General features: G+C 47.3%; 1 protein-coding gene across 1 annotated transcript in view; it reads left to right on the forward strand.

Annotated features, from left to right (window-relative positions):
• PDCL2 (phosducin like 2) overlaps positions 1 to 25,604 on the forward strand; it is a 253,884-nt gene that overhangs the window by 12,724 nt on the left and 215,556 nt on the right. Inside the window, exon 2 of the mRNA XM_086963873.1 lies at positions 16,901 to 17,021. Within this exon, the coding sequence (XP_086819999.1) occupies positions 16,901 to 17,021 (121 nt within the window). The remainder of the gene's footprint in view (positions 1 to 16,900; positions 17,022 to 25,604) is intronic.

The following is a 25,604-nucleotide window of genomic DNA, read 5'->3' on the forward strand; positions in this document are numbered from 1 at the left end:
GATTATAAGAGACCTTTTGATCCCTCTGATTCCAAAGTTCAGGCTTCTCAATTTGTATGTCCATTTTTACAACTAAAATATTATTGTCACTCATATTTGTGGCAGATACCTTAAATTGTGTACATACATTAAATAATTGAAGAGAAACTGCCATATAATTGATTAAAGAGTGACCATGTGCCCCCCGGAAGATATAAGCTGCGGGGGAGTCCTCGGTTACAAGGTCTATGCTTCTAAAAATTTGCAAAAGTAAGAGGCCTCGTTTATCTGACCTTAGATGGACCGGCAGTACAGAATCTGAGCTAGCCCATATCTCCTCCAGTACATAACTGTCCTATTGGATAATTTGGTGTTAAAATCACCCACCATCATTATACGTGAGCATTCTTCATTATTACTTAACCCTTGCACAAAAGTACAGATAGAGTTGACCAGTACGTTTAACGCTCTCCCTGGGGGAATATACACGTTTACCAGTAAAAGAAAAATTGCTTGCCCCAGGTTATCTTCAGCTATCAGTCACCACTCGGAACCGCCCTTCATCATTTGGCATTCCTGTTGGCCACGAGAATTGGTACACCACTGGTTCAGATGGGAGGTCAGTTGGTATAACCTCCTAAGAACCAAGTGACTTGGCGGTTCCGAGTGGTGACTGATGGATATCCTGTGAGTGATCACTGGTATCCACCAATGTTTTCTATCACTGGTAGATGAGTTGACACCGCTCTATTAGTTAAATGAACCACACATAGACTTTGTAGACCCTCTGACACTCTTATGTTTTTTTGCATTCAGTTAGGGAATGTGTCTTTGTCTGGTCTTTAAAAATCCCTTAGGCCCTCCCCCACCTCTTTTTTACTTATCTTCAGCTATCCTCAATTTTGCTCCAATACAGCATTTTGATGGATGCTTATACATCACAGGATCTCATACTATGTCACAGCTAAGTAAAATAGCTAAATCTCTACTTGCATGCCCTTTTACAGATTTTTTTGCTGTACTACAGTACACATAACAATTCTCAAACTGAAACTCCTCCCCCATCCACATTTCCTGGAGGCAAATTATTTTGGGGTCTAATTCTAATAATGATTTAAGCTTATAACACGATTTTCCTACCCTCGCCACATTCCAGGATAGGATGTTTTCCAATTGGCTACCCCACACTGTAGGATTTAAGGTAGATGTTTTTGACCCATTCAAGGTACCTGCGACTCAACTTCACTTTGCTACCTCATCCTCCTCATAGGGACTAGGGGGGCATCGGACTTCTGGTGCTAAAATGTTAATTTTTCTATCTCCTGGGTTTCTTCCCAATGTTATTTCGATATCTTTAAGGTTTATGGGGATATTTACACCCCTAACTTTAGAGAACCCATACCCTTGCATCTGATGAATCGTTCCTAAGCTTTCTGATGGAACTCGGCAAGGGGGTACACTAGGGATCATATCCATACCTCTTTTCCTAAACCAGTCCGCATTAGCTATAACCAGTGCTGACACTACTCCTGATGAAAATGTAGCTCTAGTGCTTGGGGAGCGCTCCTCCAGTCTAAGTAGGACGTCTCAATATCTTTACTGGTTATTAATCCCAAATCCTTTATTTCTGTTAACATCTGTAGGAGGGCACTTCTATTCAATAACATTGGTTCAGTTTCGAACAGGGAGACAAAAATTAAGGTGCTGCTCACTTGCCCGACTCCTGGACCAATATTCCTTATTGGTCTAATACCAGGCTGCCCTAAGACTGAGTCTTCCTCTAACTTGCCCCCTTTACTGTTAAAAACTGTGAACAGGTCCCCCACCCCAACTGCCCCCTAGCTGGAATCAAACCTTTCTGGGAAAGCATCATGCCCACCGGGATGGAGTGCGGCACCTCCTGAAGCTACATATCGGTCGATTACCGGTTCACATACATTTTCCGTTACATTTCCTAATATGGGGTCTCTACTTATCTCAAAGTTTATCCCAATTTCTTCCTGGACCTCTTGACACTGTGGGGCGATCAACACCAGGTTCGAACAGATCGACTGATTATCATTTTCTTGCCCAGTCTTTTGACCCGTATTCAATATGAATTGCCCCTGTGTCCTTTCTACTAGGAGGAGATTTTGTATTATTTACTTCCTCACTTACTGGAAGGAACCACAATTTTTTCTATTTTCATTTAGGGATACGTCGATTCCTAGTCTTCTTCTTACCCCTTCGACCAATTCTGAAGTTGCCTTCACTCAATACTGGGACCTCCCCTAAGGTTACACTATCTGAGGTATTTGCTAAATCTTCAGTTAACTGTAGGCTTAAAAATAGTAATGGGGGAGTTACTGGGGATACGTTTAAATTTAATTTTTCCCCTTGACTTGTAAGCTGTGCACTCTCATGGAGTTTAACTGGGGGTAAACTTACAATTGGACTACCTCTAAGTGAGACACTTTTAGATCCCACATTAATTTCTTTCGTTTCTCTGTCCACAAATTTAGTAAAATTTTTTGGCATCATATTACTTGGTTGACATAAATGACTGTGTACTTCAGGAACCTTTTCCAAATTCTTTATGGCTTGCTTGATCTGATTAAGTTCTTGGACCACTATCAGTATGGGTGAGAGGCCTTCCAATATTTGATTAGTATTTATTGTGCTTTTTTCTAACAAGGATAAAATTGCGGAGAGAATTCTCTCTAACCAGTAAAAAATCTCCAAAGTTCCCCCATCCGCACATTCTCAAATTAATTCATAATGTTCTCTACCCCCTTATCCAATGATACTCTTGATATCCTTTCAACAGAAAGTTCTAATAAATCAGCAGCATGGGATGAACTAGTAAGTGTACTACTATACAGAGCAGGCATATTTGGTTGACCAGCTATTAAAACTGGAGACAGTTCTGGTCCTAGAAAATATACCTTCTATGCCACAAACCACAAGGAGCAATTCCTGTCGCGGGGGACTGGCACATGCACAGGCACAGGTAAAAGTGCAGTGGCACTGGTACAAGCACTGGTACAGGCACGCATACAAACACGCTCTCCTCCATGCACTCCAATCCTCCTCTAGGCCTCCAGTCCTGAGTTCATAAGTTCATGCACAGATTGCTCAATTACTCAAACAGTGAGTGACTCCCATTTCTTACCCACTCACTCAAATTGGCACTGCTTTGAAGCTGCTTTGAGACACAAAGTCACAGAGGCACAAGTTCAGGGCAGGTAGGGCTGGGCAGGATGGGATTCCAACTTCACAGGCACTTCAAGGGCATAAATCGCCCGCCCGGCATACCCGCTTCTCACCTACTCAGTCACAGGACCTCAGGGCGCCAGGTGCGGGGGCCGCCTGGCTCACTTCCCCTCCTCGCAGTACCTCACAGCTCCACACCTGCACACTTCACCTTCCCCCTTCACCACAGCCCAAGACTGCCGCGCAACCTACTTCCCGCTACCTACTACCTGCTACGGCTTCAGCCCCCCCGGGGATCCGCCGTTCAACCCACACAGCAGGCAGCAGGCAATACGCAGCAGGCAGGCAAGAAGCAGGCGACCGGGGACTCCAACCCAGCTCTGACGCTCAATGCGGCTCTCAGATCCAACTACTCCAACGACGAATGACAGACCGAAACCAAAAGAGTGGGAGGCGTGGAAGCTGCGGGGAGCGGGGACACGAGAGTTATCAACTGCACTCCGATCCGCTCAACCGGACTTAAAAAGATCCGCGGGAGCGGGGACAGAAGATTTAACACCTGTCACTCCCGCTCAACCCGACTTATCTCCGCTCTGCCCCAGCTCCTCTGGCCGCTAACTCTTGTCGGGGTCCTGTCACGCTCAACAGCTCCACTCAACAGCTCCACTCCACAGTCCCGCCCCGCTCTACTCAAACTGCAGACTGAAACTGCAAAACCAAAGCAGGAGTCCGGCAAGGAGAAAGTGCCTCAACCTCAGAGTGTCACACACTGTGGACTGCACTGTGGACCGGGAGGGGGGGGACAAGAGTCTGATGAGCCCTAAAAAGTCAAGAGAGGCTGGCAGATTGGGCAGGGGACTACAGGCTAGCCAATTAGTTGATTGTAGAAGCCCCCGTCTGCGGCTCACTGCACCTCGCTGCACTACTCCTCTCCGTGAGAGGGAGACGCCGCAAACCGCAAGCTGACGAGGCTGAAACCGCCACTGAAACCGCCGCCTCCACAGCCTACACTGCAGTCATACCAGCAGTCTGTGATGTCCTCGGCAGACTTCACCACCGCTCCCCCCGCTGGGAGGTAGACGGTGGGGGCAGACTGTGACGGGGACCGCAACGGGGGCTGGAGGGGCCTGGAAGAAGCTGAAGGCACAGTACAGCAAGCAGCAGCAAGCGGCGGGAAGCGGGTTACTCTGAAAACCAGGACTGGATACAACTACAGGACTCCAGAAGTCTCCGAACCTCGGTCATCTGTTAGGAAACATGCTCAGTCGAATAGCAGTCGAATAGCAGTTTTACAGTTCTTTGATTTGCACGTGGGTAGCCATGATTTTCTCTAGCTTTAGTATAACTTCTTCGTCGGCTGTTGACCTTTCCACCTCCATTTCACAATATTCGGAAAGTTATCAATGACTTCTAACAGTTTCCCGCAATCAGGGAGGCTCCCCAAATCAGCTGCTGATGTAATACCAGAGTATGTCAGGGATGGGCTCGGTTATGATGGGTAGAGTGGTGTCTGGGGAGCCTGTTGCTTGGCAAAGGCCACATTGCCTGATGGTCGGCTCAACTGGGTCATCCAGGCCAGGTAACCATACTTTGGTGGGAAGCCATTTTTATGTTGTGACCAACCCTTGGTGGAACCTATGTATAATGTTTATATTCCTTTGCGCCAGGCTAAATGGTTTGACAAGTTGGGATCCACGCAGCAGGTACCCTTCTGGAGTGACCGTGATTTCACTCTGCAAATGGTACAGGGACACCAGGGCCTTTCGGCTGCTTCGGTCGGGTTTGGAAGTCCTGAGGGGATGGCGTTCCAGGTTCCAGATAGGGTTGCACAGGGCTGATTTCGTCACAGTTCCTTTGAATAGTGGGATCAGGGGCTCGTGGTCCGTATTCATTGTGAAAGGATGGCTATAGAGGTATATGTGGAAGGTATATCTAGAAGTGTCTCCAGCAAATGTAGCTCTTGTCCTTCGTAGAGTGGCCTTGGTGTGCAATCGTAGCAGTGAAGACTCCTGCGAGGGGAGGCATGTGGCCACGTAGAATGCATATACTTTCGAGCAGAGTGGGCAGAGATTGGTGTAGTGCTGGCTGCAGTATGTTGATTGATGCCCCCGTATCCACAGGTGCCGTGAGTGGATGGTCTTAGATGGTGATTTAGCAGTGGGGTGCTGTGTGGGCCCATTTGGGTTGGTTCTACCGCATAAATTACATGCACCATGCCATCAGGGGCGTAATTGTCCTTGTCATTCTCTACGAGCAGCTGTGTTGACAGTTTTTTTCGAGGGCCCCTTTGGCATGGGGTCGATTTACACACCCTTGCATAGGGGTTCATTTTTCCACATGCCAAGCATTTTTTCCCTTTCCCCTGGTTGTCTCTGCTATGTGGGGCTGCACCGCCACACCATCGGCAGTGTTGGGTGTCAAGTTAAGCCTGCCTCCTCTGTGGCGAGTTACCAGAGGGTGCTCATTGGTTAATTTAGGGTGTGTATCTGGCTTACCCTGACTAGAATAGTGGTTCCTGCTTGAACAGGGTGCACACCACTGCCAACCAGAAACCTCAATTCCTAACAGCCCTATATTGCAGCAGACCCAAGAATATTGCCTGTATGAAGGAAGATAAGAGGCTCGCAACGAGGGGCAGTTGGGTGCAGGGAAGTTGCCTGTTTGGAAAGAGGTTTCCTCAATTCTCGCTGAATCTTTGCTATCTACGGAAAGAAAGGCTTAATGTCTTTTCTGAGGAGTTGATAGCAAAACCCAGAAAGGTCGTCTGCTTGGCTGGGGTCAAGAGAGACGTTTCATTGATGACATACCCCAGACTCTCGAGCATATATATTGTTTGTTATCTGAAGAAGTTTCACTATTGTCTTGGGGCATTGATCCATCAACAGGAGGTCACCCAGGTATACAGTCAAGCGAAAGCCCTGGGCGCTCAGGGACTCCACTATTTTCAGCACCTTGGTGAAGGACCAAGGCGCTGATGAGAGGCCGAATAACAGGGTCTTGAACTCAAACACTTGAACCCACCATTGAAATTGGAGGAACCTGAGATGGGGCATGTAGATAGGGACTGGGAAATAGATACACATTCATGATGTCCAATTGTACCATCCAGTCGTCAGGCCTCAAAAGATCCTACAAAAGATGGATACCTTCCATCTTGAAGTGGCCGTAAACCAACCACTCAAACTGAGGTTTATGAGGTGTGAGGTGTGGAGAAGCGTGGCTCAATGGTTAGAGCGGCAGACCCTGATGCAGAGGTCTGCCCCGGGACCAGGGTTCAATTCCCGCATTGGCGGCTCTTGGACTCAATCTCCCCGGACCTGATAATTCTCGCCTCGGTGCTTAATCTCCACAACGGCCCCAGCAGCGCTTGGATGCCTGGCTTCACCTTGGCGGTGCCCAGGAGTAGACATCTCACAGGAAAGCCAGGAAGGGTTCCACAGCGGTATGAATACAGCGCTACAAGACCTCTGGGTAGAAGGCGCTATATGAATATAAACACATTTACATTTATGACAGGTCATAGGCCATTGTCTATTTTTTCCCACCAAGCAAATGTTTCTTGGGAAACCGGACAAGTGGAGGCAAGTCAGGATTATTGCGTCTTTCTGTAGCTGCTCTGCTACTACTTGATCTATAATGGTAAACCATCTGGAAAAAGCAAGCGGATGAGAAGATTTTTAGTGTTCAGAGACCAAGAATCCTAATTCAGAGACCTCCAATTGTGCAGGAATAGCACCAAATGGCTCCCCTACAATTTGTTAGGAAGAAGGGCGAACGCTCACCTGTCTGAGGTCAGTGGAATTGTCTTCTGGAGGTGTGTTGTGCGCCTCAAGTCTTGTGGCCTCCTTTGGATGGGAAGAAACCCCCAAACCTGAATCGATCCTGCCATTGTCCATGACAGTATCCTTGCCCTCTAAGAGTGTCCCACGACTGGCCTGTGAAAAATCTTAGGATGAAATATCCTTTACATAGAAGCCTGTGATTGTTGAGGGAGGTGACCGTGGAAACACATTTCCCCAGATCCTTACATAAATCAAGGCTCGCTGAAGAAGCCTCACTTGCGCCACTGTGCCCACCTTTTTTTTTTTGCCAAATTCCCCACCTTTGGGTCCAATTTACTAAGGCATCTCTCCAGTGATAGGGTGCAATTGGTGTTGTCTAGAAAAATAATCACCCGCTGGGCCCATCCAGAAAGGACATCACGGGTGTTGGGTACACTAGATAGCTTCACTTTCACCATCATATCCAGGATCTTTGTGAGGGGGCCAATAACATCAAGGAGTTTATCCTGCCAGGGCTGCCAGGATCCATCTGTGCCTTATCTAGGGCCACAGACATATTTCCAGAGATGTGGCTGTCCTACTGTCTATGTCCGGAGTGAGGGCTACCTTACCTGCCAAAGAGGGATGTAGGCATTCCGCTTGAAGACTAGCTCCCACTTCCTTTTCCGAAGGCTTATGCAGGCGGTTGGCCACATAGCTAGGTACCATGTTTTCCGGTGAACAGCGGAGAGAGGGTGAACCAGGTCTTCTGGCTCCAACATATTTAAAGCCCCTGGTTTCTGAGAATTAGAGGAGTCGTGGGCAGTGCAACTGGAGAAGGGCGCCAGGGCCTAGCAGGGCCCGCTTCATCATTAAACTCTCTGTGAGAGTCATTATCATCCCCGTCTGGGATAAAGGATGGGGAGGCTGAACCCTCAAGGGTAAGCCCCAAGGTGTTCTTCGGTTCCCCGTCCCCTTCATTGGGGTAGGAGCCGGACAATAAAGCTTTCTTTAGTCTCTCAACAGCACTTGGGTCGATCCCTGAGTCCGATTTGCACTTGGTCAGGCACTGCAATTGAGCCAGGGCATCTTGGTCTTCAAATTGTAGTGGGCCCGAGAGAGGGCTGATTAAATCCCAGATTAAGGGGCTTTGGGAAAGTGAAAGCCATTTGCATAAGGCGCCTCAAGAGTTTCAATGGCTGAGGCCACGGCATGGTGTATGGAGGTGTCCACAGCCTAGCAGAATTCATCATCCATGGGGAGGATGGAGTCTAACTCTTCCTCTGCATACTCCTATTGAGTCTCTTGCATGATATTGGAGGAGGGATGTGACATAATTTGCCTTGCAACTAAAGGCAGGCTATATTGTAGTACTGGCTCGAACCTAGCCGATTATATATGTGTTAAAAACACGATACGGGTCAAGCCCTGGGTCAGCAAACCTTAAACTGGAGGGTTTATAATATAAAAAGGCCTGTGCCTTCCCCCTGTGGTGCTGGAAACCAGGGTTCAAGCCTCGAGGTCGCGTCCACATCCTCTGATTCTGGGCAAATCACTTAATCTCCCCGTGCCTGAATGTGTAATGTTAATACGGTGTTCATGTAAAGTGCTCCAATGCCTTCGGGTTGAGTACGCGTTATATAAAATATGAAAAAAATATATATAATAATGAGGAGAGGACAGGCCTGACTCCATCGGGCGTTGATACCACTTATTCAAAATGAATACAGACCACCATGAGGCATAAAGGCTTCCATGCAGATGGGAGAGGCACAAGCTCTGCGGTGTGGTGGCACTGGGACTCACTAATCCTTTTTAAATAGTGCACCAACCATCGATCAGCAAGACGTGCAGCACATGCCCATCCATAAGGATTACTCTGGAACGCCATCTAGTGGGCAGAGAGTCTCACCACACTCGCATGTCCCCGTCAGTCCATTGCACCACAAAACGTGTGCTGCGACGGGTTCCTGCGGTGATAACGAGAAATATAAGAGTCATACTTTCATAAACTTCACAATTATTAAACAATCACGAGAAAAAAATTGGAGACACTCATTTCATAGCCTGCTGGAATAAGGCTGAAATTGTTTATTTCCTTTCCCAGTGGTTATTTGGAAAGGTAGTTTGTTATTCAGTGTTGAAGTCTGCTGGAGTTAAAAATAAAGGCAGAAAGATACGCATAATCCTCACGTGGGTATCTAATTTGATTAAAGACTACAATTATGCTTGTAAACCAATTTGGCTGGTTTGTTCTGCTTATATGGCTTTCTAGTTTGCTTTGAGTGCTCTTCTATGCCATGCTTATATAGACATTTAACAATTATTTTATTAATGAAAGCTGTGCCGTTTATTCCAATTATCTATCTATACATCTTTGCAAACTCATCTGTCTGTTGACCTATCTAACTGCCTAACACTAATCTACCAGTCTTATCTGCCTTTCTGTCTATCTACCTGTCTGTTTACTTACATTTTTATTGGCCTGTCAGTCAGTGTACCAACCTGTCAATGTACCTGCCAGTCTGTACCTACCTTGCTATCTATCTACCTGTCTGTCAGTCTATCTATCTCAGCAGCTCTATCTATCTATCTATCTATCTATCTATCTATCTATCTATCTATCTATCTATCTATCTATCTATCTATCTATCTATCTATCTATCTATCTATCTATCTATCTATCTATCTATCTATCTATCTATCTCTCTATCTATCTATCTATCTATCTATCTATCTATCTATCTATCTATCTATCAATCTATCTATATATCCATCCATTATCTGTCTGTTTATCTGCCTACCTACCTGTCTGTCTACCTGTCATTCTACCTGTTGATCTGTCTACATACCTGTCCATTTACCTGTCGGTCTTTTACCTACCTGTCTTTCTGTTTATTTGTTTGTCTACATATCTACTTATTTTTGCAACTCTATTGGTCTATTTGTCTGACTAGGCAACCCTATTTATTTTGTTTCGCAACCCTATCTATAGCTATCTATCTTTACAACCCTATCTATCTGTCTATCTACTTATCTACTAGTCTGATCTGTCTATCTACCTACCCGTCTGTCTAGCTACCTACCTGTCTGTCATCTAACTACCCATCTGTCTACCTACCCGATTACCAACCTATTTATCCACCTTTAAATCTGCTGACCTGCTGTTGTGTATCGATTTAAATTCTGTATGAATTTCCCAATTCATGCCCTTATAAAGGGACAATTCACATTGCCCTTATCTAGGCATATAAATCCAGCCCTTATTTAGGCATAGTACATGCTACCCAAAAACAGGCATGGCTACTTACATCCGTTCATCTACGTCACAAGGAGGTCCTGGCAAACCAGACTCTTAAGCCTTTAAGACTTTCCCTTGCTTGAATATTGATTTCTCCAAGAACTCATTTATTATGCATGAATATCTATTCCTTAGGGGTCCATTCATGGCGTTCCTATGCCCAACTTTTACGTCAATACTGGCATTTCTATACACCTTCAAGGTATAAATATACCTTCACTTGCTATGGCAGGGCATGGTGCGGTTCGACTACCTACTTGCACGACGTGGCTCGCCACAGCAAGTCCCGATGGAAGTCAACTCCCAACTGATGCACTGACCAGAAGCTGTCATCCTCCTCGCCGAGAATCCAGTTCCAGTGTTTCTGACTCCCCTTGCAGGGTGTTGGAGATCGAGTCCTGGGAAAGAGATACCAACCTCCCTCATTCTAAGGTATGGAGCTGATTAGAACCTAGAGAAACCTTAGGCAATTCTTGGCACAACTAAACTAAACTATAGCTAAAACAGCACCTACTTCTTCCCTTGTACTAGACTTAGGTTAGGAACAGTGGGGTAGCATTATTTTAGAAGTACCAGTTGAGTATATTAGCCTGTGTTATTTATGTATGTATTTTTATATATGTCATAGCTACAGACCATGCTATTACAGTATTATTTTATATTACTGTTAACGCTGTACGCATTATACTTTTCATTCTGTCTTACAATTGTAGCAGTTCATATCTCTTGCATGAGAAAGAAGACTGTTCAATAAACCCTTTTTATTGAAACGCCCATCTCCCTATTTCTGTGCAACAACTCTGTAGAAACGAAGCATGCACAATTGACTGAGTGAAATGTCTCCCTATTTCTGTGCAATAACTCTGTAGAAACGAAGCATGGATGATTGACTGAGTGAAACGGTTATCTATTGTTTCCACGACTCTGAAGATATTGTTCCGACTCTAAGGGAAACAAAGTTGTCATGTTTATGGGGTTGTCAGAAACTAATCCCTTCTTGTTCATTCGAGAAAGTTTCAAATGAACTCGGAGTTAGCTGGCACACACAAGTTATTAAGTTTAATGTACTCGATAGAGACATACTGACCTCAGTCCTATGTGAAAACTATAGTGTATATTATTACAATGCGCAGAGCCTATCAGGGATATAGGAACTACACAACACTGCCTGTTGGTCAGTCTTCTATCTATTTTTGAAACTGTCAGTTTAGCCATCCGTATATGTATCTATGTATGCTGCCCTATTTATCTGTCTTTCATAGAAATTCTATGTACCTCTTTTGAACCCTGTCTATCTCTTAGTAAATCTATCTATATCTGGCATTGCAAATATGTCTATCTATCTGTCTGTCTTTGCAAGCCTCTCTGTCTGTCTGTAATATTGACTTACAAAAATTACAAAAAAGCATTTGCAAAGATTTTACTAAAATTAAGTGCATAACATAGTTTAGCTATAAGGGTTTTAGCCAGACTTTCTCCATTAGTCTATCAATGTGTGTTAGAAAGTCATCCTTTTGCCCTGTTCACTCCCATTTGTTGCTGAATGATATTGGTAGTAACTGACTCTTGACTGTACCCTGGGATCTGCTAACCAGGTCCAGGACCCGTGCTATGTTTGAAAAGATACATGTAATAGAGTTTGCTCTTACAATTGGCAATGACAGACCCTATATAGTCCCTATTAGATAATAGGACCAGGGGGTGCAATCTACCCATAAGTCCCTAGTATATAATAGGGCATGGACGTTTAGAGACCCAGCAGATTTCCTGCACTTGCATATGTGCACCGCTGGGTGTCTGCTGTCCTTTTAAAGGCAGTCCTGCTTTGCAGACGGTCTTTAAAAGCAAATTAGTTGCAAATTCGACATTGGTAATATGGGCACTTTCAAAGGGATAATGTACATTATTTGTACATATTAAGCACCCCCAAGGTCTCACCCAGGTGTCCTATGCGTGCGGGGGCAGGGACCTTATAAAAGTTGTTTTATATGCCCGGGTGAGGAATAAATGGCCCATTTCAGTTTTCCCCATTGTAGATACTTACCTCCATATGCTAACATTGCATTACTTTATTTAGGTATAACTATTGCTAGAAAAGAAGATAGATTATCCTTCATGGACATAAAAAGATTGGTATTGATTAAGTCAATAACTTGCCACTGTTGAATTTATCATAACTAGTACAGAAGAGAAGTTATAGAACGCTCTCTTCTGTAAGCCAAAATCCAGCCTTCTAGTTGTCTTTGCTGAATGGTCAGCCTTAACAGGCTTAGCCAGGCTGCTTTGATTAGGTGATAAGTAGCCTGGCCAGAGCAGAGGTTATCTGATGGTGAGAGCTCTGAAGCTGAGGAGGATAGGTCATAAAGAGATGGGCTGGGTCAATCAAACTGAGCTCATAGAGATAGCAGAACAGTAAGGAATGCCACACGTACCTACCACAAATGTGGTATAAATATTAGGGCCCAGGCCCCAAAACTTTAGAATACTTCTGGACTCAAAAGGAACCTCTGCCAAGGAGAAAAGCTGGAGAAGCTCAAGGTGGAGCATAGCCCCATTGCTGTGTGGATGCTTTGCTGGGCTGGCCTGCAGTGGCTGCTTTAGCCAAAGAGAGGACAAAGGACTGGGCTTTGCTGTGTGTCCTCTTGGGAAGTTTCTCCAAGGACTTGTGTGTGCTTGCCTCCTGTTAAGAAGTCTCAGAGAAACAAAAGACTCCCTGTAACTCTGCCAGTGCTGCTGGACTCTGCCATCTGTGAGTCCTACCTTGCCTGAGGTGTCTCCCGCCAATCAAAGGGCCTCTGAAGTGGGTTTTGCAGCTGATCTCTATAAGAACTGGAGCGAAACAACTCAAAGCTTCGCTGAGTCCCGCCACACAGCTGCACACTCCTTGGAACTGACAGCGGATGACAACAAGCCTCGCTGAGTCCCGCCACACAGCAGCGCACTCCTCGTAACCGACGCCAGAAAACGCAATGGCTCGCAGAGCCCGGCCGCACAGCTTCCCGCTTCTCGGAACTGAAGCCAGACGACGCTAAGCCCTACAAAGCCTCACCACGTAGGCCCCAGCCCTGACGCCGGAAGATGCAAAGCCTCGCAAAGCAACACCTCACCTCCAGTGTGCAACTCATCGCACCTGGGCACCAAATCTACAACATTATCAGGGCAGCAGTGAGAAACAGGCGCATCATCTCCCCATACAGTAAGAAACCAACACATCACCTCCTCTCCAGCAAGGAACCGATGTATTACCTCCACTGGGTGGTAGTAAGGAACCAACGTATCACCTCTCCTGGAACAAGGAACCGACACATCACTTTCCCTGCGTGTAAGGAACTGACGCATCACCTTCGCTGCGGCTGTTTTTGCTTGTGATTTTTTTATGCATCCCAGGTACTTTGTGTTGGAAGTGACACATCCATAGTTTGCTATAAACAGAACTGTTTTTATTTTTTTTTAAAGTCATATTTTGATAAATATATAGTGGATTCTTGTTATTTTGGTCTTGTTTGGTTCAGCTAAAGATTTCCTATTTTCCTAAACTGGTGAGGTGTCCATTTGTAGTGTTTTCACTGTGTTACAATATGTGTGCATAAATACTTTACACATCGCCTCTGAGATAAGCCTGCCTGCTCATGCCTAGCTACAAAGAGGGTGGGCAGGGGATGTCAAATGGCGTAACTCCCTTACCCCGACTAAAAGCAAGGGTCACTACTTGGACAAAGGTGCCAACCATTACCAACTAGAGACCACCATTTCTAACAGCAGGCTTAGGACAGAAATTTGCAGAGGTCAGGGGGAGGAGATAATGTTAATAAGCCACACTGTGGGTTGGTTTTAGCCAGCTCTTACTTCACTGGAGAGAAAGCCTCCATATTGGATTTTGGAAGTGCAGTGCTTTGTGGGACAAGAAGTTGCCTCACTTTGGAGGAAGTTTTCATGCTTTGTGTGGCATCCAGCATCTCATTGGACAGAGGTGCCTCCATGCTTGTAGCTCCAGAACACTGAATAAATATGTGAGAGCTGCATAGTTTCTAAGATCTGCTGCCTTCAACTACAAGGAGAAGAAGGACTGCCCTGCTGGAATCCGGATATGCACCCAAAGGCCTGCACTCTGAATGACTTTGCCTGCTGCACAATCTGGCTATACAGCCCTGGGACCTGTGACCTTGCTTCAAGACGGATTAAGGAGTGGCCTCCCAGCAAGCTACAGGTTAACAGAGCCCACCTGTATCATTTCCACCAAGAGTCTCCATCCTGGAGTGGGTTCAGTAGACTTTTAACGATTTGGCCAGGTGTAGTGTGGGAATTGTAGTCCAGACATCCAAGAGACCATCCAGGAGAATCCAGACCGTTGGATTGGCGATTTGGACACTTTGAACATACAAGGAGACCTTCAAGAAACACCTTTTGAGAAAAAGTTCATGAGGTGACTGACCCAACTCCGAGAGTCAAGCTGACTGCCTTCCACTGCCACCAGGCCTGGATTTCAGGTGTCATCCTGCTGAAAACTCCAGAGCTCCAGACTTCCAGGATTTGACCGGCACCTAGCAGAAAGTCAAGCCAACAAACTGTAGAGGGTAGGGCGACGCCGGAAGTAAAAGCTCTAGAAAACATTTTAAGTGCAAAGGTAACATTTTGACCAGGAATTCCCTCTTAGTGTATCCGACTATGGTGCCATAGCAGTTGGCTTCAAACTTTGACTTTGCCCCAGTCAAGCGTGACCAGATGTCCCAGAGTGGTGCTATATGTGTTTAAGCACTATAAAGTGGCTAATCTTTAAAAACTCATATATCCGAGTCCCTTTATTGGATGTTTATTGGTTTGATGTCTATTTGTTTATAACAATATTTCCTATTTTTATAAATTTGTGTGGGATTTTTATTGTGTGTTTTGACTTACTTATTTACTGTATTGGTGTTTTTAAATTCTTTACACTACTGTCTCCTAAGTTAGGCCTGACTGCTCATTGTTAGCTACCAAGGGGTGAACAAAGGACTGATTTATTGAGACCTTTACTCAACCCTATATCGTGTTGGTGGCCTTATTACTAGTGGTAGGCGCATATTTACCCCTTCCAATAACCCACTTTCTAACACTGTGTCATTCACATTTTCTTTCACCCACTCCAGCATGCATCACAGTGGATCAGTCAACTTCAGCCATCAGATAACTTCACTGTGAGTTGCAGCATGCTGCCCTTTCACAAGGGGCGCATACAAAGCAGTTCCCTTCAGGGTAAGGTAATTCTATTGTAATTTGTGCTTTTTTGAGACAAAAAAATATTTTTGCCTTTAGCCAATGATTTTATTTTTTTTAGATTGACAAGGGTCTAGCAGCTTCCCTAACAATAAAATGTTGCCAAAACCGTGACCAAACAAAATAGTTAGTGTCAAAAGGCTGATGGCTAACACCAGACCTATTGGCTTTATCAATCCTAGTTATTGTTTGGACGGCAGACAAGTTCTTTTTTTCTCTTTGGCAAGTTCTAGGCATTAACAGTAAAAAAGATACTAACGAATATCTCCTTCTTCTACATTGTTCGCCTGGTTGACAGAAGTGAATGTTAGTAAAGTATTTATTTATTCCCAGGCTGGCACATGGGCTTGCTGAGAGTTAGTTAGCTTTTTTGCCCTTGCCTGTTATATTTTCTCTCTTTCATATGTCCTCCAATGCATCTGAAAGCTCTTTTTCTGCCGCTCACTTAAGGTCTGGTTACACCTGCACTGTCAAGCCAGACTCATTAAGGGTAAAAATTAATCCAAATCCATGTTGAGAAAACCCACTAAAATACATGGACAATGTTACAAGGATATCAGATCTACATACAGGAGAGCCATCATATCTAACACATATCACCAAAATAAACGTTTTATATAATATTGGGAAGTTACATTGTTGTTCTTTTGTTGATATTTTACCTTTTCAATGTTGTAGTCAAAATTTTAATCCTTGGTTGTATTTTAGACTTCCGCTTTATTTTATGTAATTATTATCATCCACAAATATTCTTGCCTGTTTTGAATTTGTTAATGTATTTCAATGTTTTAAGTATATTTATGTATATGTTATTTATAAAACGCGATCCTAACCAAGATATTCTGCGCCATGTAGGAGGACCCTATCCATGCCATTGTGGAGTCTGGGTCCCAACATCCAAATGTGAGAGAATAAGTGCTTGAACAACAGTTCTCAGGTCACTATTTGGAAGAAACGGTTTGACTTTCTATAGACGAGAGAGCTAGTACCAGGTCTTGCAGTGTGTTCCTTGAGAGACAGGTTGGTGCCCAGGGGGAATCCAACTGTATCTTGTTTGTTGTTCTTGACAAACAATAGGAATTCTGTCTTGGTTCAATTAAGCTTCAGGTGATGGTACACGTAGTGTTTGAGCCCTTGAATACCTGAAGCAGAGAAGACTTTGGAGATGACAGGAGACAGTATAGAACCTGGTGTACTTCACATGTGATAGGAATCTTTTGTGACATGAGGTTCCATTGTGAACTAACTGGTATTGGTTTGTAAAGGCAGGAGGAGAATCAGTGAAGTACATAGCCAGTGAATCTTTTTTGCGACTCAAGGGTGCAAGTACATATTTTAAGAGTAAATATTGTGTAGTGTTGTTTTTTCATGAAGGTGAATGTTCTAATTCAAAACATTTCACATTTATACATAGGACCCCAATGAAGATACTGAGTGGAACGATGTATTACGTGACTTTGGGATCATTCCTCCAAAAAAAGAGGAAAAAGACGAAATTGAAGAAATGGTACTAAAATTACAAGCAGATGCAACAGGTAAAGAACACATACAAGTGCTGCTTATACCCAAGTACTGCATTTCCAGCTACATCTGTTACCATATAGTTTTTTTCCTTAATATTTCACTTACCCAGATAGACGTATGCCCATTGAAAAATTCATTTAACTCCAGAAAGAGGGTTAAATATTGAACTATCCTTAGGAATATACCATCCCAAGAAATCAGCATCAGGCTGTGTAACTGATGAGATGTTTTCATTACAAGCTGATTTTATTTTAAGTAATGTGCAGACATTTGTGGGAACGGCACATCAAACATTTGTCAATTTCCACGCATACCCTATAAACCCATTGTAGATGTCATCTGGATTTATCAGTAGAATGTCCTCGGGTGAAAGTACAGGAATGAAAAACCTACTTGCCAGTATCAAAATCACTAATGGGCCTTGATTCTGGCTGACCTGTGTTTATAAGTCCTTTGTCATTCTCCAGAAATAGGTAATTTTCACTCTTAATAATATATACCTAGGGGCTGTTATATTGATTCAGACCCCCCATTATTTTGCTGCTTTTTGGTGGGCAAATTTTGCGCCCCAAAAAAGCACAATTTAAAGCCCAAAACCTCAAAATTTGCTGTATGTTTGCAGTAGGCAGAAAATGTTATGTCACAAAAATTCTGCCCTTCCTGTGCTCTGTCACTTCTGGGGACTGCGCAGTCACAATCTGTAACCTCAGAGAGTCTCCAGCAGCACATCCCCTGTAACCAAAGAGTGTCTATGTGCCATCGAAAGCAGATTGCGATATGACATCTGCAGTCGCATCAGGCATGACCAACGAGTGGGGGGGTGGAGGATCGAGCAAGGAGAGGGGGCAGCGCGGGGTTTTAATTTAATGATAAAAAAAATGTAATTTACCTTCCTGCCGGCGAGGTCCCGCGTTGTCTCTGCTCCTCTCCTGCTCTCGTGCCTCCGGCAGGAACAGGTAGCAGGCAGCCATGCTCCCACCCCTAAGCAGCGTTGTGATTGATCAGGAGGCCGCCCGGCCAGGGCGTAATGGCCCGCCCATGTTCACCATGTAGGTTGCATTGCAGCCTGCATGGAGAAGGACAGAGTGTGCATGGCCGGTTTGGTCCGCCCCAGAGGGCCGACCAAACCTGTCATGCACACTCAGGAGTGGGCACACCACTCCTCCCCTGCTCATCCCTGCCTGCAGAGCAGCCCCGCCCACCCGCAACAAAACCCTTCTGCTTTCTCACAGTGCGAGAAGCAGAATCATAAAAATGGTAGTTATTACCATTTTATGTTTCTGCTTCTCGCGCTGCGAGAAAGCAGTGGGGCAACGCTCCTCTGCCCTAGTGGAAGAGCTGTCCCTGGAAACCTGTTTTTTCTGCTATCAACCAGCCTGTGTTACTTGCAGTGTGCAGGGCAGCGGGAGTTGAGAGGGTGGGGAGCATAAGAGTCTGAGGACGGGGTAGGAGGGAAAGATGGGTATGGGAGGAGGGGGCAAGAGAGGAGTAACAGCACAGGAAGGAAATGGGTGATGGCAGAGGAGAGAGAAGGTGGACTAATGACTTGTGCCAAGTTCACACTATTAAAAAAATGCAAAATAAAAAGAGGAGACGTGGGAGGAGATTAGGGTCGAACAGGAGACAGAGGGCAGCAGAGGAAGTGTGGCCAACCAATTGAGAGAAGTGAAAAAGTGCAGTAAAGGGTGTGGGGGCAGGAGTGAGGTGAAAGCTCCTTCAGTGTCAGCAGGAGACTGGCCGGAGGCTAACTGCATAGAAGGGGGCACTGTGCATTTTAAAGGCAGGCACCAGAGGAACATAACACCTCTGCTACCTGATAGCCTGTTGATCACCCGCCTTTTACAGGTTCAGCTGCAGAGCAGAACCAGTAAAGACAGGTCAGGTTTTATTCGCTCCAATTTCGACATCTTGAGCCTTGGATTGTTCCACAATTTTATGGGTTTCTTTGAAGTCACCTCTTGATCAAAGACATTTTGAGTGTAACTAATAGGGCTTTGTCGCAATGTTTTTAGGCACTGTGTGGACTTGCAACCATGCACTGATGTCTCTAGAATCTGCTTAGAAACTTGCCAGAGGACTGCTGTGATGCCAGAAGGAACCGTCATATGGACTACTTGATTCTTGTGCTGGCCTGCTGCTTGCTGGGCTACTGGAAGGACTGCCACTCTGCCAAATAACGTTATGTGCTGGCCTGCCTGCCTGTTCCTTACTTTGTGCACTAGTGTTCTCCTAAGGAATGCTACCTGGCCCCCTGTTCTCCACAATCTTAGGGCCATAAAAGATTGCCCCCAAGCATCTCTGCTGTGGGGCTCTGTTCCCTGAGAGTCCCCGTCAAAAAGAGTTGAGAGGGCGTGCTCTTAATCAGCGCCGGGAGTGCGCTGTTTGTTGCACTCTTTAATGTACACAAAAGCTTAGTGAGCATTACTCCAGGCTCCGCAGATAACCCAACGGAGCGCTTTCACCTTCATGAATGTAGGCCGTGGTCCCCCGCACCAGAAAGACCAGATCAGGCGACCGCTCCTTCTCCTTCCTCGCGGCCAGAGCCTGGAACGCCCTCCCTCTCCACCCCAGACAGACAATATCTCTCCCCATCTTCACACGAAACCTCAAAACCTGGCTCTTCGACAGACCCCCTCCTTGATGGACTGGAACCTGCGAAATCCCCCTCCGCCAACATCTTGAGACCCTCACGAGTGAGTAGTAGCGCTTAACAAACGTGTGATTGATTGTAGTGGCAAGAAACTTGTGTGGGGCACTTCCTACTTTCTAAAAATAGCAGCATGTGTTTTCTTTAATGCGTCCTCCCCCCAGCTAGGAAAACCGCGACGTGCAACCTCTGTGAGGATGTGCTGTGCTGAAGCACCATCCCCTGCACCAGACATCACCGCCGGCTGTTCAGGACACCTCCTGGTGAGGCCCCCTCTGCCGCGAGATATGGGGAGAGCAGAGCTCGCCTGTCACAGTGCCGCGCAGTGAATGCTGCCCTTGAGAGCTGTGAACGAAACTCTCCCTGCGGTACTGGCCCTAAGAGATATGGTGGGGCTACGGAGGAGACACCACCATCCCGTGTTTCTTTGGGGACGGCCTGGTCTCTTTTTAAAAAGAAAGAAAGGCTGAGCTTTCACTGTTAGCGGCTGCACCATGCACTCGCGGGCTACTGCACTTAATCCTCTGGAGGCGAGCAAGAGGGACTGAACAAGGTCTCCCCGCATAATTGTGCCAGTTGGTGCCTTGTCCCCCCTTTTCCCCTGTGGTGACAGGACCAGGGGGACATTGATTGCACTGGCACACAAGTGCCCGGTTTGGGTCTTGGGGAGCATTTCTGTAATCCTGCTCCAAGTTGGGAGAAGTACGCCAGGGTGAATCCCTTTTGGCAATCGCGGGAACTGTGGCAACCATCACCGGTAAGCCCATATTGATTGAGAGTGTCTTTTTGTCTGCATTTCCCCAGAAGGGGCTCCTCACTTCACCATAGTACATTTAGTAGGCGCGCAGGTGGCCCTCTGCCCTCCAATGTCATTCATAAATACTCTTGTTACAGCTGGGCTCACTAGAATCTACCATAACCCTGTTAGTAGGAGTGCAGATGTGCTGCGCCCTACGTTGTTATGGTTATATGTGGGATTCATGTGTTGTTGCTAAACCAGTCTGCATTGCCTGCAAAGTATTTATGTTTGTGTGTGGATACTTTATGATCCATGTACTTATGGTGATATTTGGGGAATTGTATTTATTTATTTTTTTGATCACAGAATGCAATACATACAGAGCTGGCCGCCTACAACCCATCTCGGGCCGGCATCACCTTAAACTGGACCACCTTACGATTAGCAAGAAGGGCAAGAAGCATACAAGGCATATATTCAACAGGTTTCTCTTGTGGCAGACTTAGCTCCGCTCTGTGCATATTCATAGAAAACAAGGGATAATGGTAGCTTGCACCAGATCTCAACATCATCAGCCAGTTTACTATAGGCAACGCCATAATTCTCTCTAATCATGACATCAGGGTCAGTATGGAGCATGATTCCTAAGTAGCGTATCGGGTCTGTCGACCATTGGAGCGGCTAGTCCATTTCAAAGGGGGCGGTCACAGGAGTGAGAGGGAATGCGACTGATTTGGACCAGTTCACCCGCAGCCCCGAGAGGGCTCCGAAGCGCACCACTTCCCTCAGAACCGAGGAGAGGTTGGTAGCCGGATCCCTTACATAAAGTAAGGTATCATCGGCGTAGGTAGATATCCCTAGCTTGTAAGTGGGGTAATTAATAGCCTCGTAGTAGTGATACTCTCTAATCGCACAGGCCAGGGGTTCAGCCACCAGTGCGTAGAGTAGCGGGGAGAGGGGACAACCCTGCCTTGTACCCCTGCTGATCTCAAACGGCTCCGAGACAGCATCGCCTAGGCGGACCCGCGCCGTGGGCTTGTGGTAGAGCGCCCCCAGAAGTTGGAGAAAGAGGTCGCCCAGGCCCAGTTTCTTAAGTACTCTGCTCAGAAATGGCCACTCCACAGAGTCAAACGCTTTCTCTATATCGAAAAACACCGCAATGGCCTTGGAATCCTGCCACGTGTGTTGGATAGTCCCCATCACCGTTCGTATGTTGTATGTGAGGTTGCGTGATGGTACAAAGCCCGCCTGTTCAGGGGCGACCAGTTCAGGGGCGACCATGGCCAATCGGGCTGCCAACACCTTTGCGTACAGCTTGGCATCCACATTCAGGAGGGACAGCGGGCGGTACGAGCCTGCCTGAGTGTGAGGCTTACCCGGCTTTAGTATTGCTACAATGATGGCCTCTCTCATGAAGGGCGGCATGGTGCCTTCCTCGCAGATATCATCGAATAGAGAGGAGAGATGTGGTATGAGCTTATCTTTAAATGCTTTGTAGAAACTAACAGTCAAGCCGTCCGCCCCAGGGGGACTGTCAGACCTCATGCCATCCAGTGCGTCCGAGATCTCCTCCTGTTGTATTGGGGATCTAAGGAAGTCCCTCTGCCAGTTCTCGAGGAACGGCATTTTGATGTAGCTTAAGTAGTTATCGATTTGGTCTTCTACCCCAGATATTTTAGTAGTGTACAAGTCCGCGTAAAAGGTCCTGAACTCAGAGAGAATCTCCTCCTCCTCCGTGAGCATATCACCTGCGCCCGATTGCAATTCTGTGACAACCTGTCGTCTTCTGGCACCTTTCATAATCTTGGCTAGGAGTGAGCCAGGTCGCTCCCCCTCCCCGTACACATGCGCTGTCGCATATTTGCCCAGGTGACGGACCTCTCTGTCTGCCTCATCATTAAACTCTTTTAGAAGCTCTTGCAGGTCTCCGGCTCCCTCAGATGCTATGCCCGCCACTTGTTGCCTCTCTAGTTCGGCAATTTGCCCCTCTAAGTGTGTCAGTCTCTGTCTAATGGTTTTCAGGACACCAGAGTGCTTAGCCATGGCCACCTCCCGAATGAAGACTTTAAACGCCTCCCACACCGTACGAAAACTGTCTACCGATCCTATATTAGTTTCAAAGTAATTGTCTATTTCTTCACCTAGGTCACCCCTGAATGCCTCATCCAGCAGTGAGTACGGGGGGAAACGCCACGTGAATGGCGGGATCCTTAGTCTGGGGGAACTGAGGGTCAACAGTAGCGGGGAGTGGTCTGACAGCGTGCGGGGCAACACCTTACAGCCTCGCACCATCTCTAGAAGGGAGTGTGTGGACATCCAGTAATCTATCCTGGTGTGTATATCGTGGTAAGCAGAGTAGTGTGTATATCCCCCCTTGTCTTGGTGTCTCTCCCTCCAGACGTCCACCAGCCCCAGGCGAAGCATCTCAGCCTGCATTTGCAATGCTGCAGCAGCCGGACGTCTAGGCGGACCCGCAGATCTATCCAGATCGGTATCGAAAATCAAATTAAAATCTCCCCCCCATAGCATCCTGGTGGAATTCAACTCCACACAACATCCGGCCGCTGCCGCATAAAAGTCAGGGGAGTCATAGTTGGGTCCGTATACATTCATGACCACTAAGTCGTGCCCCTTTCCCACACATCTGCTCAACACGAATCTTCCCTCCGGGTCAGCGCTTAATAATGTGAGGTGCAATTTGGATCTTGGGTGCATGAGTGGTAAAACCCGCATGAGTGATGTTTCCCTGGAGCCCCTTATGGGAGAGCATCTTGCTAGTGTTAGGGAGATGCGTCTCCTGCAGTAGTGCCAAGTCTATCTGGTGTCTTTGTAGGTAGTGCAGGACCTTGCGCAGTTTACGGTAATCGTTAAGCCCTCTCACATTCCAAGTCAGTGCTGTGAGGGACTCAGTATCTCTAGACGAGTCCCCAGGTCGTGCATTAGCCATAATCAGTGCAGTGACTCTTATCATGTCCCCTAAGTGTCGCCCACCGCACCTCCATAGTGGCCAGGGCGTCGACAGCACAGGAAGCGACACATCCCAACCCCCGTAAAACGTGGAGTGTTGTGTAGCCTACTGCTATGTGAACCTCCAGGAGCCCGGGGGGCCCAGTCTCGCAGCCTTTGTGCAGCACACCAATTACTCAGTACAAGCAGCAACAGCAAAACACCCACCTGCAAAGTGACAGTTTGGAGCACACATGAGTCCCGCCCACCCCAGACCCCCCTTTTCCGAACTCCCATGCCCCCCCCCTCCCACAGCCAACCATCCCCAACCTGGTCTGACCGAGTCCCCTGGTTCCCCCCCTCCCCCCGCTGTAAGGAATCCCGATGAAATCCCCAACCTAGGCCCACTATGGGCCATAACTGCTGACAGCGCTAGGGCAGAGGTAGCCAAACAAGTTCCACTGCTTGCCCCCTCCTGTTGGCTCCACTAGGAAGTGTCACTGAATTGCCCCTACGCCATCACCCTCCTTATATGCGTTGACAGTGTCCATTAAGCACTTAGATATCTAAATGTCAGGGGTCTCCCCCTCCCCCGCCCCGTGGGAGTGTCCCTTAGCTGGCTTCCCCCGGCTGAAAGGCGCCTCTTTCCTGGTTGTCTGATACATCACAAATGACAAAGTAGGGGACCCTCACATACTTTCAGCCCATCATGTAAAGATCTCACCCGGGGATAGTCATATCAGGTCCAACCGTCTGAGTCCGATGAGGCGCCGGGAGTGTCTCCCGCGCCACCGAGGGCCCGCCGTGTAATTCGTTTATCTGGTGCACCTCCTCCAGCCTGCAGTCTCCTTCCCCGGTTCAGTCCTGCTCCTCAAGATCGTTATTGCCGCCTCTCTCCGCCCACTGGGTCCCCGGACTCCCTCGCCGCTCTCTAGCCCACACCTTCAGAGACTTTTGCAACTCCTTAGGGTCAGTGAAAAAGTGCGAGTGTCCTTGCCTGTTGATGCGGAGCCTCGCCGGGTACAACATGGCGTAATCCAGGTCAAGTTCTCGTAGCTGCTGTTTGTGCGGGGCAAAGCGCCGTCTCTCCTCCTGGACTTTTGCCGTGAAATCTGGGTACAGCGATATGTCCATTCCCTCGTACTGCAGCTTCCCTTTCTCCCGGGCTGTTTTGAGGGCCGCGTCTCTGTCCCTGTAATTAAGTAATTTCGCAATGATTGGTCTGGGATTAGTGCCCGGGGGGGGACGTGGACCAAGATTTCGGTGGGCGCGTTCAACGATGAACATTGGCGAAAAGGTGCTCTCTCCTAGAAGTGTCACCAGGAGTTTTTCGACAAACAGCTCCATTTTACCGTGTGAGTCGTCTCTGCCACTCCTGTAATGCGGATGTTGGAGCGCCGAGAGCGTGCCTCCAAGTCCTCGGACTTGTCCTGGATGACCTGCAGTAGTCTACTAAATTCCTTGCGGTCACCGTCCCACTCCGTTTGCGCCTCCTCGGCCTCGGTCAGGCGGCGCTCCGCCATGTCTAGCCTCTCCGCATGCTTGTCCATTCTTTCGGTCATGCGGTCCATCCGGTAGGACAGCGCGTCGATTTTGGTACCAATGGCCGACATACCTTCTTGGAGGCCCCTTTCCATCGTGGTTAGCATCTCCTTAATCTCTGCGCAGAGATAATTTCCCGGTTCTCCATTGGTAGGTGGCGTGGGTGTTGCTCGCGGCTCCGGCTCCTTCTGCCGCCGCTGATCGAAGGACAGCTTCGTCTGCGTTCTGTCCCCCTTTCCCATGACTGCTTATGGGGGAACCGTAGTTGCGCAGGCCGTGCTTGCCCCTGGAGTCTTCCACTGGTCACGTTTCCCGCCAATCCTCAGGATAGGCCCAGCTCTGTGTGAGTGTGCCCCCTCCGGGTCCTCAGTGCGTCCACCTCTCTTGTATTCCCCCAAGATACGCACCACGAGTGGTCTTCAGGGTTGGGTGGCGCCCCCCAAGCGCCCGATTCGGTGATGTTGCAGGCCTTGCGTGTCCCCAAGCTGGTTGGGCCAAGATGTCCTCCGCGCCTTGTGGCGTTATAACAGTGGTCGGGGCCTAGACTGCGCCCTGGTGCTGGGAGAGATCCACGGCAGCCAGACTCTCGCTTCTTCCACAGCTTTCGCCCTCCTTTCCGCTTGTGAATCGCCGTCCCAGTTAGGGTAGGTCGCTGCACCCGGGGAGGCCTCCGGCGCCTGGTGTGCAATGGCCGCTCTGCCACGTGTCCTTCCCTGGCGC

Source organism: Lissotriton vulgaris, chromosome 3_1, assembly GCF_964263255.1.
Source record: "Lissotriton vulgaris chromosome 3_1, aLisVul1.2, whole genome shotgun sequence".
NCBI classification, from domain to species: Eukaryota; Metazoa; Chordata; class Amphibia; order Caudata; family Salamandridae; genus Lissotriton; species Lissotriton vulgaris.